Below are 14,697 nucleotides of genomic sequence, written 5' to 3'. Positions count from 1 at the left end.
CGTAGGGACCTGGAACCCTGTCCCACTGTTCCCTCTCCAGATTTTGTACTTCTGTGCCATACACTGGTGGTATAACTAAAGCTGTACCCTTTTCTGTGAGGTGGAAGATTTGCTTTCCTCTCCATCTTTTTTGTTTTTGAGATGGAGAATTGGCGTGACACAATTTGTGGAGCCGAACTGTGAATTTTGATAGATTTATCCTCTTCTTTTCAGCGTTAAGTTGGGTGACAGGGTGAAAGAAGGAAGTGGTTTACTGAGTCACTTCAATTTATTTTTTTAATTTTATCACAACTACCAGTAGTAACCACAGGGAGAACATGCAAACAGTGGGTATTCGATGTAAAGCTATCTGTAGGAAAGGCTGCTCATTGAGAACCTGCTGCCAGTAAGTATCCACGGGGTCGCTTGGGCTGAGGGTCTGGCTGTGGCATCTGCCTCCCAAGCCTACAGCCTGGGTATGAATTGTATGGTCTTTTAGTCATTTGCAGAGAAATTCTTGGGAGCAGAATCTGTGCATGGGAATGGTGATAAATGGATTTAGGAAGAGGACAGATAATAGTTTTGCTTGATGGGTTTTGTTAGTCCTAAAAGCAAGGGGCATGGTAACAGAGCTTTGAGCAAAAAGTCCTTCTATTGTTCTTGAAATGCACAGAGGTATCCTGGTATTCCCAGTAGTTTATTATCCCTTGCTCATCGTGAGTGTTTTTAGGGACACTGTTTTGTCCCCACCCAGAACAGAGCATTTGTGGTCTGTTTGAAGATCCCATTGCTGATGGGTTTTCTTTGAGCAATGAGTTAATTGGCAGTGGCTGAGGAAGGGGACACTGTGACGGAGTAACTGAACCTAAAACTGTAATTCCAGTGGAAGGAATAGATTTGTCCCACTGATACAGAAATTGTATCGCTTCTGGTATGGTTTGAGGGAGTCTTTATGTTCAGAAATCAAGACACTTTTCCAGCGAAGCAAGGCTTGTACGGTAGGGTAACTGTGCTTTTTTGGTTTAAGGCTTTGCTCTAATTTAAGAATCTTAAATGTGTTTTTCGTGTGCTTTAAAATATTATGAAAAATCCATAATAAATCATATTTTTATGTTTTATGCTGAATCAAAAAATAATTTTTACAGCATTAAGGGAAGGGAGGGTGGCATTTCCATTTTACATTATCCTGAATGTCCAGAATTAATTACTTTCATTTCTTTTGTGCTGTGAATTTTTTCTCAGTATGGATTTTTCTGCTTGGATACAGATTGCAAGTTCTAATAATTTTGAAACCAAAGTGTATATATTTAAAAATTAAGATTTGTTTGAGTCACTAAAAAACTGAACCTTGCTTGTGATTTTTTAAGTGTTTACATGTATTCAGCTTTATTTTTTGTAGATATATGATCTACCTTCTGTACTTTGGTTTAGAAGAGTACATTAGTTCTTACACTAGAAACTATCATCATACTGCAGGTTTCAGAGCTTTTAAAGATGATAATCACTGTTTTCTACCTTTCTTGGAAATGCTGGTCAGAGTATAGGACCAATTTTCAGTATGTATGACCTCCTATGCTATCCCAAGTGTTTTCTCTGTGCCCCCACTGCCTCCTTCCCTTTCCTCTGTGTTTTCCCTGCCTTGTTTTTTTGAGCAGTAGAGACTGTTTCAGGTGGCTGTATGGTGTGTTCACAGGCATACAGCCAGGGTCGTTGCTTCTTCTGGGCTGCTAAATTGACCATCCCTTGCCATTTGGCTCATCACTCTTATAACCGTCAGCATTCAAAGGCTCTGGAGCTCAGGGTTGGATTCTCCTTCTAAAATGGCAGCACTTGAAGCCATAAAGTAGTGTCACATACTACTTTGATGATTGTATTTGGTTGTGTGCCAGGAGGTGGTGGTGCAGTCAAGCATGTGCACATTGCCAGCGTCACCAGCGTCTCTTTTGTCCTTCTCAGAGGGAGTGTACTGTATTTTCTCCTTGGCAGTCTAATGTCATTTCAGTGTAAGGAACACAAAACCTTGATGAGAAGCTTTTCTTTCTCTACTTGTAATGTAGTGTTAGTCATTTGAAAATTATTCATGAGATGGAAAACAGAGGGGCCAGGAGAATAATTGCTGGGCAGTCAACAGTGAAAGCAGTTCATAGTCTGCTGTAGTTTTGTTTGCATTTATTTAATTCTGATGAGTGATGTTTTGGAGAAAAATTAAGATTGCCTAATATTCCTATTCCTTCACTGAAAGGGCAAAGTCAGTTTGGGACCTGTTTTGAGATCTCCCACTAGCTCTCCAGCCATACCAAGTCTCAGCAATTGCCCATCTGAAATGGCTTAGTTTACCTTTCTGCATGCCTGGAAGGGCTTACTGGCTTTCAGGGCACAAACCCCGCCATCAGAGCAGGTGATTCCTTGGGATATCTGAGGCAGCAGCTCCCCAGGCAATTTCCTTCATTTGCCACCCATTTTTAAGTTCTGCTTCTGTCTTGTTTGTTTGTTTGTCTGTTTGGAGATTGTTGTTGTTGTTTTGTTTGATTTTTGATTTGGGAGTTATTTTGGGGTTTTTGTTATGGTACTTAAATGTAAAAGGTGTATTTCTGACTGAGTTTGAAAATCTCTGTTGGGAAGAGGCTTTTAATTCCAAGACAGTAAAAATTATTCTGAATGGAAGGTCCTGGATCTAGAAAGTGCAGATCAGTAATTGCTTGTGTTTTTCCACATGCTCTAGGCTATGGCAATAAATATAAATGGTGAATTTATTGGATATCCCTTCCCTCCTCTTTTTGGTGTGGTTTTTTTTCTTTCTTTATTTGAAGTTGTTAGCCCATGGAATACAGGGTCAATATGAGTAGCTGCACCCATCTTAAAGCTTCAACCGCTTGCCAGCTTGTTTATCACTTTTTTTTAAAGAGGCTTATGTACAAATGGCAGGACAAAACTGATTCATGCTGTGTCACATGGTTTCTTCTTTACACACCTACTCATGCACGGATCATCGACTGATTAACAGTGTAAATTGCTAGCTGTAATGCTAACCTGCATCTTCAGCCGCTGGTCTGTCATTCCTCTCAGCTCTCAGTTTGGTCCCGGTCTGAATTATTAAAGCGTATGTGGGTTAATCCCTCCCTCCTACTGGCTGTAGAGAGAAATACTGGCACAGAGAAGAAAGGCAGCATTTTCCCAGTAGGGGGAGGTATTGTAAAGCTCAGACAAAGTAGGTTTGTGCTTGCTGGAGAAAAGTGTGCCTTTTGCAGGTTTTTTTTCCGTTGAATTTAGGAATTCATGGAGCAGCACATCCAGAGAGCTTGGAGAAGGAAGACAAAAGACCTAGCTTCACGTTCAGGCAGACAGAAGATATTCTTATATTTTCTTTTATGTTTTTTTGTTGTCACTGGAATAGGATATTTGGAATAAAAGCAGGGATCTCTGCCTCGCTTCACCGAAACCTTGTGGGCCATCAGCAGTGGAGGTGGAGATGTTTTTGGTACTGACAGGTTGAGAAAGGATCTCCATGCTTACCATAACAGCCCCCCTGCCTTTGCTTTACCCTCTCAAATCCCAAAAGACTTCAGTGGGTTGAGTGCATCACTGCTCTGGAGAGTGTTGAGCACACCACGGAATCATAAAATGGTTTGGTTGGAAGGGATCTTAGAGATCATCTAGTTGCAACCCCCATACCATGGGCAGGGACACCTTCCATTAGACCAGGCTGCAACGGTCATGTAGTTTTTTATTTTACATTGTATGGCAGGGACAGCCATCCATAGAAGAGACTTAACAAAAACTAGCAACTGCTGTTAAATTGCAACAAACGTGCTTGGTCAGCTGAAGCATGGACATAAATCCAAAGATCTGCTTTGTAGTGTCCACAATTTAGTTCAGTGCCTCAGTACTTAGCCTAGTCCAGAAATTAAATATGCATGCTTCAGGGTTGATCAATCACTAAGTGGAACCAAGCAAGAAACGTCAAAACAGATGTTGGAGTCACATTAGACAAGGAAGAAAACATGTAATTAGTTAATTATTTAACTCTTTGAATCAACAATTAAGTCTCTCATGAAGTTTAGAAATTTTAGTTTCAAGGTATATGTCCTTAGATTTGTGGCTAGATATTCTCTTCGCGCATTTCATTTTATGACTACCTGCCCTAGCAGGGGCCCATGGTACAGTATGCCATTCCTTGACACCCAAACCAACCTGCAGGGTCTCACCTCCACAGCTTACTTCAGAGAGGCATGAGGTTCATTTGCACCGGCGCATCAGCTGGGTGCTTCAGGGGTTCTTGCAAAACTGCTAGAACAGTTATTGCCACCTTCCTTCATGTGCTCCAGTGGTCCTTCACTGATGTACAAACCTTTTCCTTCACTTTAAAGTGTGCTTTTCTTCCAAACCTTGTGAAAAATAGTAGAAAACCGTCACTCTTGGACTCATTCATCTGGAAACTTATTCCACTGATAAGCTGGGTTAGCAATGAGGGGATGGAGGAACATCCTCCCCTTTTAACATACAGCCACCTTTGAACTGTGTGCACACTACAGGCATTCCTATATTTTTCTTTTAACACTCTTCTGATTATTTTTTTGCCTGTTTATGCTGTCCTGACAACAGTTTTTTCTATCGCTTTGAAAATCTTCAACTAAATTTCACTGAAATTTGGTAGTTTCTTCCAAGTTTGAAAAAAAAATAAAACCAAGAACCGCCAGAAAAAAAACAATGCACTAGAGCAAATAAAAGATCAAACATATTGATAAAGAGTTTTCTGTGTGGAATGAGAGACCTAAAACTTTGTCTTTTCTGGTTAACATAGTTAATGTGCGTTCTCTGTAATACAGGCTCATGAAGAAATGTATTGAATCTGAAGCACTTGGCGGTATTTTTGTTATTCCTCGATTCAACTACATGTTTTCCAACATCGTGAATTACTGTTCACATCCCTTTGAACATAGCATAAAGTAACCAGACATAACTTGTCCATCTTAAAAGGTTTTTAAATTGGAAAATTCTGCTGAATACCTACACTCACCAGAACAGCAGTACTTTCACAGAAATTTAAGGAGCACTGCAGGCCTGGTATATCAAGATAAATGCTCTGCAGGACTGCAGTGAAAAGTCAGCTGTGAGCATTGTCTCATGTAATAAAAAGTGCTTGTGATGAATGAAGGACTACATACTTCTGTCTTGGTTCCACCTTTTGCTGGTGATATTTTCATCTACTAAAAGTCTGATAACACTATGCTTATCCATCAGATTGCAGTAGCAAAGTTAGCTTTTTCTGTGGGCATGAGGAAGCTCAGTTGCATGAGGGAAGAGTCACGCACTGGAAAATGAAGAGTAAACTTTGAAAGTACAGGACATACAAGAAGGCTGCGTGTTACTGGTAAAAAGAAAAAACTGTGGTAACTTGGCCAGTCCTCAAAAATTCTGATGGAATGTGAAAGGTCCAAATGGCCCCGTCCCACGCGAGAAGAATGTAATCTCTCGAAAAAGGAATTATAAACAGCAGATCAGGCCTGGAAGGTAAAAAGGGGTGTGGGGAGCAGGAGGCACTCTCAGGGAAAGTTCTTCCTGCAGAGCCAGGTCCATCCAAGTTGCTTTCTGGCAGTCTTTAGGCAACTCAGTGGAGAAATGTCATTTGTGTTTTGCAGCATCTCTCAGAAAAACCTCCCTTATAACTTATATTTGCTACTCAGAAGTTAAGGTTTAACTGTTTGGGTAAATTCAGATTTGAAACCTTGTCTCTTGTGAGTATTGGTGGACAAACCCACAGGGCAGAAAAGGAGTCTGGTTTGCATTTCTTCTTGTAGAAAGTTTTCAGCTTGTTCTCAAGTCCTCCAAGAAAGTATTTTCTAAATCGTCTTAGACCCCTGTTGAAGTTTGCTGGAGAAGCCTGTGAAATAATAATGCTATGGAGCTGACTCCCAGGTCTTATTTTAAAAACCTAACCATCTTGCCCTCCTTTATATTGAAGTGGATTTGATCTGTATAACAACTCATTTTTGTCTGTGAACTCCTTGTATTCCTTCAATTTTCATATTCTGTCTGGTGGTATTAGTTGTAAATTGATACTAGTTTGGAGCAGCTCTGGTTTTCAAGGGCATTTGAGTAAAAGCTGTTGTTCCATAGGCTACCCAAGGACAGCGCTTGCTCATGCAAATAAACGTAAGTTTTAATGTGATGTGCTTCACACTAATGCAACCTGCAGCAAAGCGGGTGAAGCTTTGTCCTTTAATTTTTTATAGGCTTATGTTGTGTTTAATACAAAAGTATTCAGTATTTGCCGAACAGTCTTATTCACTGTAGTGAATAAGAATCTATGAACACACATGTAGGTAAGAGTTCAATTTCAATAGCTTACAGAGAGCTTTTTCACAGAAAAAAAATCTACTCTCTCATCACTTTTTAGGTTATTATTATTATTATTATCTAAAATTGATTATTTGAACAAAGATAAATCATTGGTACACAGATATTTAAAACAGAAAATAAACTGTAATGTATAAAAGCTGCTGTGCCATGAGCAGGTCATGTGCTGTCCTTAACCTCCACTCATAACAGCGTTAACTTTTCACTGAATCACTGATTAATTGACTGCTGAGAATTGGCATTTAATTAGGTTTAAGCTTATTCTACTGCATATGGAGAAACAATTTTAAATATTTCATTTACTACTGGAATGCAGCATGTTTAGGCAAATACTGTGATTTTTCCCTTTTATTTTCTGAGGACAGGAGCTCAGATGTATCCTTCTTGTTGACAGTTCAGTGCACGCAACCTTCTAACATCATATAAATCACTTCAAATTTTTGCAACCATTATCTGTTTGGCATGTTATGTGATCACTTTTCCAAAACAATTTCTGTTATTTTTCCATTGTGTGATTAATATTGTATGTTGATGACATTCCAGACTGAAGCACATTGATAGTATTATATAAATTACAGTGTTTGTGTTCAGTCTGGTAATCTTAACAAAATTGGTGTCAAGTGATATACCCAGTATTACCTATGTAACACTTTTTTTTGTTACAGGAGTTGAAAAATAGTCTTACACGCATTCTGCTACAAAATAAACACTTTAATAATGAACTGTGTAATTCATACCACATAGAACTTGTTTCCTATCCTAGTCAAAACAGTCCTTGCAAATTATTAGGTTTCTTGGCTTTTATTAAATGCAAGCTCATTGAAAAAACACTCTGAACTAAGTTTTTGTTCATATATGTCGAGCATAATGTCAAAGACATTGTAAAAATTTTTCAAGGAGCAATAAGCTGTTTGAAGCCTCCTGAAATGAAACATTTTATTTATTACTAGAAAATTACTAAGTGAGATGAGACACAGAGCTTGCAAAATTCCCTGCTAACTACCTTCCTGCCTTGCAGGAAACCTTAAGCACTTCCATTCCTGTTTTACAATTGCATGGGACAGTCCATCACTACAAGATGTGACAAATGGTTGCAGCAGTGGTGTTTTGATAGCTGAGAGTAAGAAGAAAATTACATTGTGGTTTTCTTCTGATTTCTAAGGTGGGTGGAAGAGAGGAATTTCTGACAAGCACGGTGCTGTTGTGTTTCCAAAAGAATATTTTAACGCTGGTTACTGAGGTTACTTTGTGGCACACTTTTCTGCCTTAACCTCCCCGACAGAGTTTGCCAACGTGTTTGAGTAACTGGGAATTTTCATAAGTCTACTGACTTTCCTTTTGTCATAAATTATAGCGGGAAAGAGTTAACAGCTCGTTGCAGTCCTGGAGATGTGTAGCTTCTTGCCGAGGCGCTGGGAGAGCCGCCTGCTTTGCCCAGCACAGGGCAGGGTCATGCCTGTCAGAGCAGGGAGAGTTTGAGGAAAGCTGGAGGGAAGGGGGTGAGCTTGTCGCAGGCATCCCTTAGGTGTGATCCACCGATAAAGGAAATGTGGTGCCCTTTGGGAGGGTGTGTACCTATGAGAAACAGGAAGCTCAGCGGCGGCTGCCTGCCTGCCCTGCCTGCAGAGGTTGGTCGCTCCGGCGGGCGCAGGTGTGCTGACACACCACCCAGCCACTTCTCTCCAGGCATCTTGGCAGCCGCACTCCTCGGCAGCAACATCTGGAAGAGGCGGGGGGGAAAGAAACCCAACCCAAAGCCAAAACACCCCCCCCACCTTTAAAAAAAACAGCAACCCTTCAGGTAGAGGAATATGACGGCCTTGCAGCTGAAAGAGTTGTCACATTCAGGTCTGTACAGGAGGAGACGGGATCGCCCCGATAGTGTCCTGCCCGGGTCACACGAAGAGAATCTCAGGTGAGTGTGAACGGCTGGGGCACTGAGCCCTTCTCTGCTGCCCGCTTTTTTCAGTAGTTTTAACAAACAAAATGCAAACACAGATGTGGAAAGTCACTGCAAAACACGTGCTTTGAGAAGCAGTCCCGAAGCACTACAGGAAAAACCTTGAAGGAGAGATAACAGGAGCCATACAGCGACCTTGTGCATACTGGCAATGGTATGACAGCCTTCCCTGACTCTGTGAAGGGCAAATGTTAGCCAGTGTTTGCTTCTGGATCCCTTCTGACAGCCAGCATTGCAAGTAAATAAACTTTTCAGAGCCTGGCAACTTTGCTTGGTCTGCTTTGAAGCTAGTTCTTGGTCACCCAGGTGCTGTGGGTTGTACTGCTTCTTGGGGGTCTTGGCGTAGTCCCTGTGCCAGGCTGGTCTTGTGGAGCTGGGGTGGCTGCTGGGCTCTGGCTTTCTTCATGGGGGGTTCTTTGTTGCGGAAAGGGCTTTAGACAAAAGAATGCAGCAGGACCACTTAGCCTGACCTTACTCAGGAAGGGTGACCAAAAATCGGAAAGCCATTTAATGTCTGGGATTTTCTTCCTGATGCTATGAACCTTTTGAAAAGAGTAACAGTGAATTTGCAAAAAGCCGCTGTTTGGAGCAGGAAGATTAAAGAATTGTTTGTAACCTAAGAGCAGACACCAAAAAAAAAAAGTAAAAATGCAAAGGTGTTTTTATAAGTGCGCTCGGAGTGAAAGCAATCTGTTTCCACTTCAAGCTCCTCAGAAAAGGAATCTTGTGTGTCTGCTAACAAAAGCCTCGGTGGAGAGGAAGTACTTCCTATCTCCTAGTGCCTGTCTCGTATTTTTAGATTATTTTTCCTTGGTGGTTGTTCTGCATCAGTTTGGAGTGCTGTGCAAGTTAAAAGGTTTTTGTTACTGCGTTTTTGTTAACTGAGTTAGCAATTTCAGAAGAATGGTAATTCAGATCTGAGAGACTTGCCCTTTGGTTATAACTAAGCACCTTAATTAAAAATTATTGTGGCAAAATGCATGATTGTAACGTACTAAGATCATTTGCCATGAAATATCAGAAATATCAGATCACTTCTAGGAAAGTGTTAACTTGCAGGTTTGATGTGTGTACTTGGTATCTATCTGTAGTATTAATTCTGAATTGATTTCCTAGATGGATTTCTAGTAGCATGAGGAATATGTATTATTTTCACATGACTATAGATAAAAGACTAACCAGACTAAGTAGAGTAAGAGATGTCCAGAGATTCTTGACTTCCTTATATTTAGTTTCTTTTATGCAAAATTAGCCATGAGGAAGAATAGCTCTATTAAGGGGGGAGAAGCTGCTTTTTAAAGCATATACATAAACATGAGTACTAGCTCTCTGTGGTTGTGTTGCTGTTATTAGTATGCACATCCAAGATGGGAATAACACCACTTTTGGGCTGGATAGGAGGAAGGGGTGGGTTGTCTGCACCAGTATAAGTCTAGATGTTTTGATCTCCTAAGTTGTTCATCCTAAGAGATGAGAAATATGTGAAACAGGGATCAATCTAGAGAAATAAAATCCAAGCTGGAGGAAATAGCAAATCAGAGGACTTGTGAATCAACTCAGGTCAGGGTGTTAAAGGTACAAGAGGGTGAATAGAGCATGGTCAGATGATGCTCCTAGAGCAGCATGTACCTACAGACAGAGCTTATCTTGTATTTGCTAATAGCTTAAGCTGATTCTTATTTAAACTAAACCTTGCTCCTTACTAATCCATTTTGTGATATTTCAGTGTGTTGCCAGGCAGCCTTATTTGTCAGTTTTACTTCATTCTCCATGACAAAAGGTTATGGCATTATAAATACAAAATAATGGCATAACAACAGGGCAAAGAGCTGTTGGGAACAAAGAGAAAAAGCTCATTAGTTTTCTAAAACTAGAGACCTTTAGCTTTTTCCATATGTTCTCCCCAGTGACACTTAGATGCCTGTCCTTAGCAAATACTTTCAGGGTATCTAAAGTCCACTAGGAATACACGAGGTTTTTTGAATGTCTGCTGCATATAGGTTGTCATCCATGGCTTTGCAATGCCCTCCCATAGTGTCTCTCTCCAGTTCTTTGTTCTAATGCCTTTGTGTTTTGTTTTACATACATATTAACCCACGTGTTAAATAATATTAGCTCTTGAGCAACAGTTAACTGAAAGCTGCTTTCTTGGTTCAAGTACCCTGCTTTTCTAATCCTGAGCCAATATGTACTTGAGATGCCAATTTCCTCAGGATACCCTGTGAGAATTTCTGTATTGGGGGAAAAAAATAAGATTTAAATCATCCTTTGTTAAGGTCATACATGGTATTTGCCAGTTTTCATTTTAGAGCCTTTTACACCTTACCACAGTACGAGATTTCTCTCTCCAGCCTTTTTTGGGGTATGTGTCTCCTTTGGTGGTGGTTTCCTAGGATCCATTCTGGGCTGTTGCTCTGGTAAGGCAAAAAGAGCAGTAAGTAACCCATCAGACAGCTGCTTACACCTTCTCCTTGGCTGCAGGGTGTCTTGCGCTGCCTCTGCTCTGCTGCTGCAAGTACCACTGTAGTTGCAGCTCCTGGGTCTGGCCATTGCAGCAGGAGCTGGATGCTGCTCCTTGGGATGGGGACTTGTGTTGCCCACAAACTGCGACTGATATGTAGCAGAATGTTGGCACTGTCAGTGCTGCAAAGCAGCTCGGTGGGGCTTGGCGCCAAAATTCCTCCTTTGCTCTTTCCTGGGAACATCAGTGTCATTTGTACTTAAAACACCTGAGATTACTAATGATTAGGACACTGTGAAGTAACCTACTGAAACTCCTAAATGTGCACCAGAACAAAGATTTATCACATACATTTAATTTTCCAGAAGCCAAAATTTCTTGAAACAATTGTCTTTACAGTATAAAAATAATTTTCTGTGTTGACACAGCTTCTTGATAGGTTGTGTGCCAAGGGGCTTTGGGCTCTGCAACAGGATGCTGAGCTTTAGCTTCTGTGTCTGTGTCCACTGATGTCACTGCACCCAAACGTTTGACCCTCATCATCGTCTTCCAGATCTGCTATTCAGTTTATGATGAGTCAGTCTCTTTGCAGGAAAGACTGCAGGAGTATAATTTGGCTCTTTCCATTAAGTTTTATAGCTTGTCAGATTTCCCTTTACAATAGAAGCTCCTAAATGAATGTTTAAATTTAACAGAGGCTCTCCAAACACCTCTTGCTCTAACAAATAGGTGCCAGGTCATCTTGAGGGGAACTCATCTCAGGCGATTGTAGCTATCTGTGAGGCTCAATTTACAAGAAGCAGAGCTTGTATTAGTGCTCTTTTTGCCCATACACTTGCTGTGATTGCATTGCATTGCTTTTGCTGCCCTGCTGCAGTTTGCAGGCTGGGGCTTGGGGCTAGCTCAGAATCTGCCCCAGGTACCTCACTGTTGCAGGTGGTACAATGTGGTGGCCAAGCAGGTGAGCTGTCCCACTGGCAGCAGTGAGGACCTGAGGGGGTTGGGAAGGTCTGCCAGAGTCCATCCAGTGCAGGAGAATGAGGACATTTCAAGGGAAGCCACCAACAGCTGTAAATAGCAAGCCCTAAGCTCAACTAAGATCAGGACCAGGGAGGGAGGGTAGGACTCATCCCCCTCTTTTAGTAACCTAGCGTAGGATGGAGTGTGTTGTCTCTCTTGTCCTCTCCACTCTACTTTCTCCTGGCATAACCCATGTCCAGGTTATGCCATTGGCTGCAGTGAAGTGAGAGAAGTCCCAGCCCTTGTCCTGACAGGACAAGCACATTGATGGGGATGGGAAATTTGGCTTCTCTTTCTACCTCTACCTACCCACTCCATTCATCACTTAACAAACCCCATAAACTCTCTGTCAGTCTTTTAATCTGGTACTGTAGGTGCAACTGGTGCTTTACTGACCTTATAGGGAACTGGAAGATACTAGGACTCCCTGAAACATCTCAGCCTTGGCCATATTGATTAACATAACTGGTCTACTCAGGCCTCCAGTCGGGAGGTCTGGGGACACACTATCTTTAATGCTGCTGATGCTTTTGAGAACTCACGCAGGATCACTCTTGAGGAGAAAAGACAACAGAGAAAGAATCGTGCCTTGCAGAATGTACCACCTAAGGAGTCTTTCTGCTGTGCCTTTTGCAACTGGACGTGCCTATCTCATATTGGCCTTTTTAGCCACCAGCATGCTTGTAACAAACGTGGGTAGAGCCCTCCCCAAATCTTCGTTCAGGAAGCCTAGCCATGATGATGATGAGGGAGCTGCACCATGCCAGCCCTATGTAAAGGTGGTCTGGATAGCTCATCCTTTTTTTGAATTTGCACAGTACAAAAATGTTCTTGGTTTAGACCTCCACTGAAAAAGAAATGCTGAATGCAGACTTCTCTTCCCCTGCTTGAGCTGGACTCACCAGCTCATAGACCTTAATTATGAAGGATGCTCCCCGGGCACAGAGTTCAAGGTACAGGGGGTTGCCTGGCACCTTCCTCTCCACCCTGTCTGCAACAGATGCAGCAGTCACTGAACTAAGTGCAGCCTGAGAAATCTGCTTTTCAGAACGGAGGGGAAGACTTGTTCTTTTCCAGCTTTTGGGGGAAAAAGATTTTTGGGGAAAAAGATGACGTCTCTGATAGATCTTGCCTTGCCTCATCTTTGGAAACAGCGTGTAAAAAATTCTGTGTGCTGAGCTATTCTTTCTTGCTTTTCTATGCAAACAGGATGCAAAGGAAATTGTACACATACGTTTATGATTAATCATTAGTAGTCAGCAGCAGTATGCTTGCTATTTTTGGTCTTTCCCCTTCTCATCCCATGGCTTTTGTAAAAATAAAATGATTCCTCTGAAAAAATTGATATTGTTAATTCGCAAAGCTCATCATAAGGTACTGGCAAAAGCAGCAGCACTTCTCTTCAGTTTTTATTTTGACAATTAACACTTAAAATGAATTTGATAACTGTTGTCTGTAGCCCTTTTTTCGAAGTCCATATGCGTTCAAAGGCCATTAAAAATATAAACAACTTTCGGAGAGTCTCAAGTTTTTACTAAACAGTAAATTTCAGCATTTACAATAAATAATCATTGGCAAGCTTCCATCAGTGGATGTCAGTTACTCGGGTAGTTCACTGCTCTATTCCCCTGTGCAGAAGGCACTGTAGATGTTTTCCACATTAATAGGTCTAAAGTATCTGCATTCCCTTTGCTCTCTGCTGCTGAAACTGATGGGGGTACATCTGCGTGAGTAGGTGCAGCCAGTCTTCTGCTGGATCTGTTCAGGCTCCCGCCTGCCTTGCACATTGACTCCAGGCTGGAAGGCATGTGGATGTGCCCCAAAATTTCATGCGCAAAGACTCCCTTGCAGATGAAGCAAGATACATAAGCAAATTGTTACGTCCCACTGAGCCTTAGGGGATAGGCTCTGCACAGCAAAGCTTGTAGGTGAGTATAAGAAGAAACAAATGAATGAAATCCCCCCATCAGCAGTGTGGTAGGGCTGAGTGTCTCTTTCTTTATGAGATACAGCATTTGGGAGTTGTGTGAGGTCACAAATCTCCTCACCCTGCCATCAGAAACCCCACGTGTAGCAGACAGACAAGGTGTGCAGCTGTTTCCAGGCATACATCTGTCCTGCTCTTCCTAGGAGGAAGGAAAGGAGATGCTGGTCAGGGACTGTCTGGGAAACCAGGGACCCTGTTGAGATTTCAGATGCCTTAGGATACTGAGAATAGGGTAAGGAGGAAAGAAAAGATCTGTCTGCAGCTGGAAACATTCTTAGATTTGATTTGAATTGGTAATGTTTCTTAATACAGTCACCAGTGTTAATATTTATATTGCCACTTCCTGTGAGTAGATGTTTCACTTGCTCATAGTGCCAGTGTCAACAGGTGAAGCAGTAATTATTCCATACGTTGGTTAAAAAAGTCATTAATTTATTAAAATAGAAAAAACTTGAAAATCAGTGTTAAGACAAAAAAAAATTATGTTTCTTCATTTGCTCTGGTTAAAAACTCTGCTGGAATAGTGGAGAGCTGGGAGCTACAAATACTCATTTGAATCAGATGCTTGGGAACTCTGGATTAAGAAACACTTTGGCATGTCTGGGAGCTGCTTTAATTGAAGAAGGGATTTGTCCATGTAAATATAACATGGAATTGTTAATTATAGTAACATCCAGCCAGCAAAAATATGCTTCATGATTATATTTTAATATTGGGATACTTTAAATTTGTGTTGAGCCTTAGTTTGCGATAACTAAATGACTAGAGGCTTTACTTTTCATTTGTGCTGTACTTTTCATTGCTCTAGGGGTTAAAATAACTCCCGAGGAACACACCCTTTTTTACTTGCCTTCTCTCTCACCTCTTGTCTCCTGCATTGCATAACAACTCCTAAGCAATTTTGTTTGACTTGCTCACCCTGATTATCACCTC

At 41.4% G+C, this 14,697-nt stretch overlaps 1 protein-coding gene across 6 annotated transcripts in view; it reads left to right on the top strand.

Annotated features, from left to right (window-relative positions):
- LIMS1 (LIM zinc finger domain containing 1) overlaps positions 1–14,697 on the top strand; it is a 69,817-nt gene that overhangs the window by 27,672 nt on the left and 27,448 nt on the right. Inside the window, exon 1 of one of the 6 annotated variants that reach the window (XM_032680405.1) lies at positions 8,036–8,251. The exons of 4 other annotated variants lie outside the window; for them this stretch is intronic. In XM_032680405.1, coding sequence (XP_032536296.1) covers positions 8,148–8,251 — 104 coding nt within the window. In that variant the 5' untranslated portion in view covers positions 8,036–8,147. Of the gene's footprint in view, positions 1–8,035; positions 8,252–14,697 lie in introns of those variants that run through there. One more of the 6 variants, XM_032680406.1, reaches the window with a different exon arrangement.

The sequence above is a fragment of the Chiroxiphia lanceolata genome, chromosome 2 (assembly GCF_009829145.1).
Source record: "Chiroxiphia lanceolata isolate bChiLan1 chromosome 2, bChiLan1.pri, whole genome shotgun sequence".
Lineage (NCBI taxonomy): Eukaryota > Metazoa > Chordata > Aves > Passeriformes > Pipridae > Chiroxiphia > Chiroxiphia lanceolata.
Note: the sequence above shows the minus strand (reverse complement) of the source record. Positions and strands in the feature narration are given on the sequence as shown.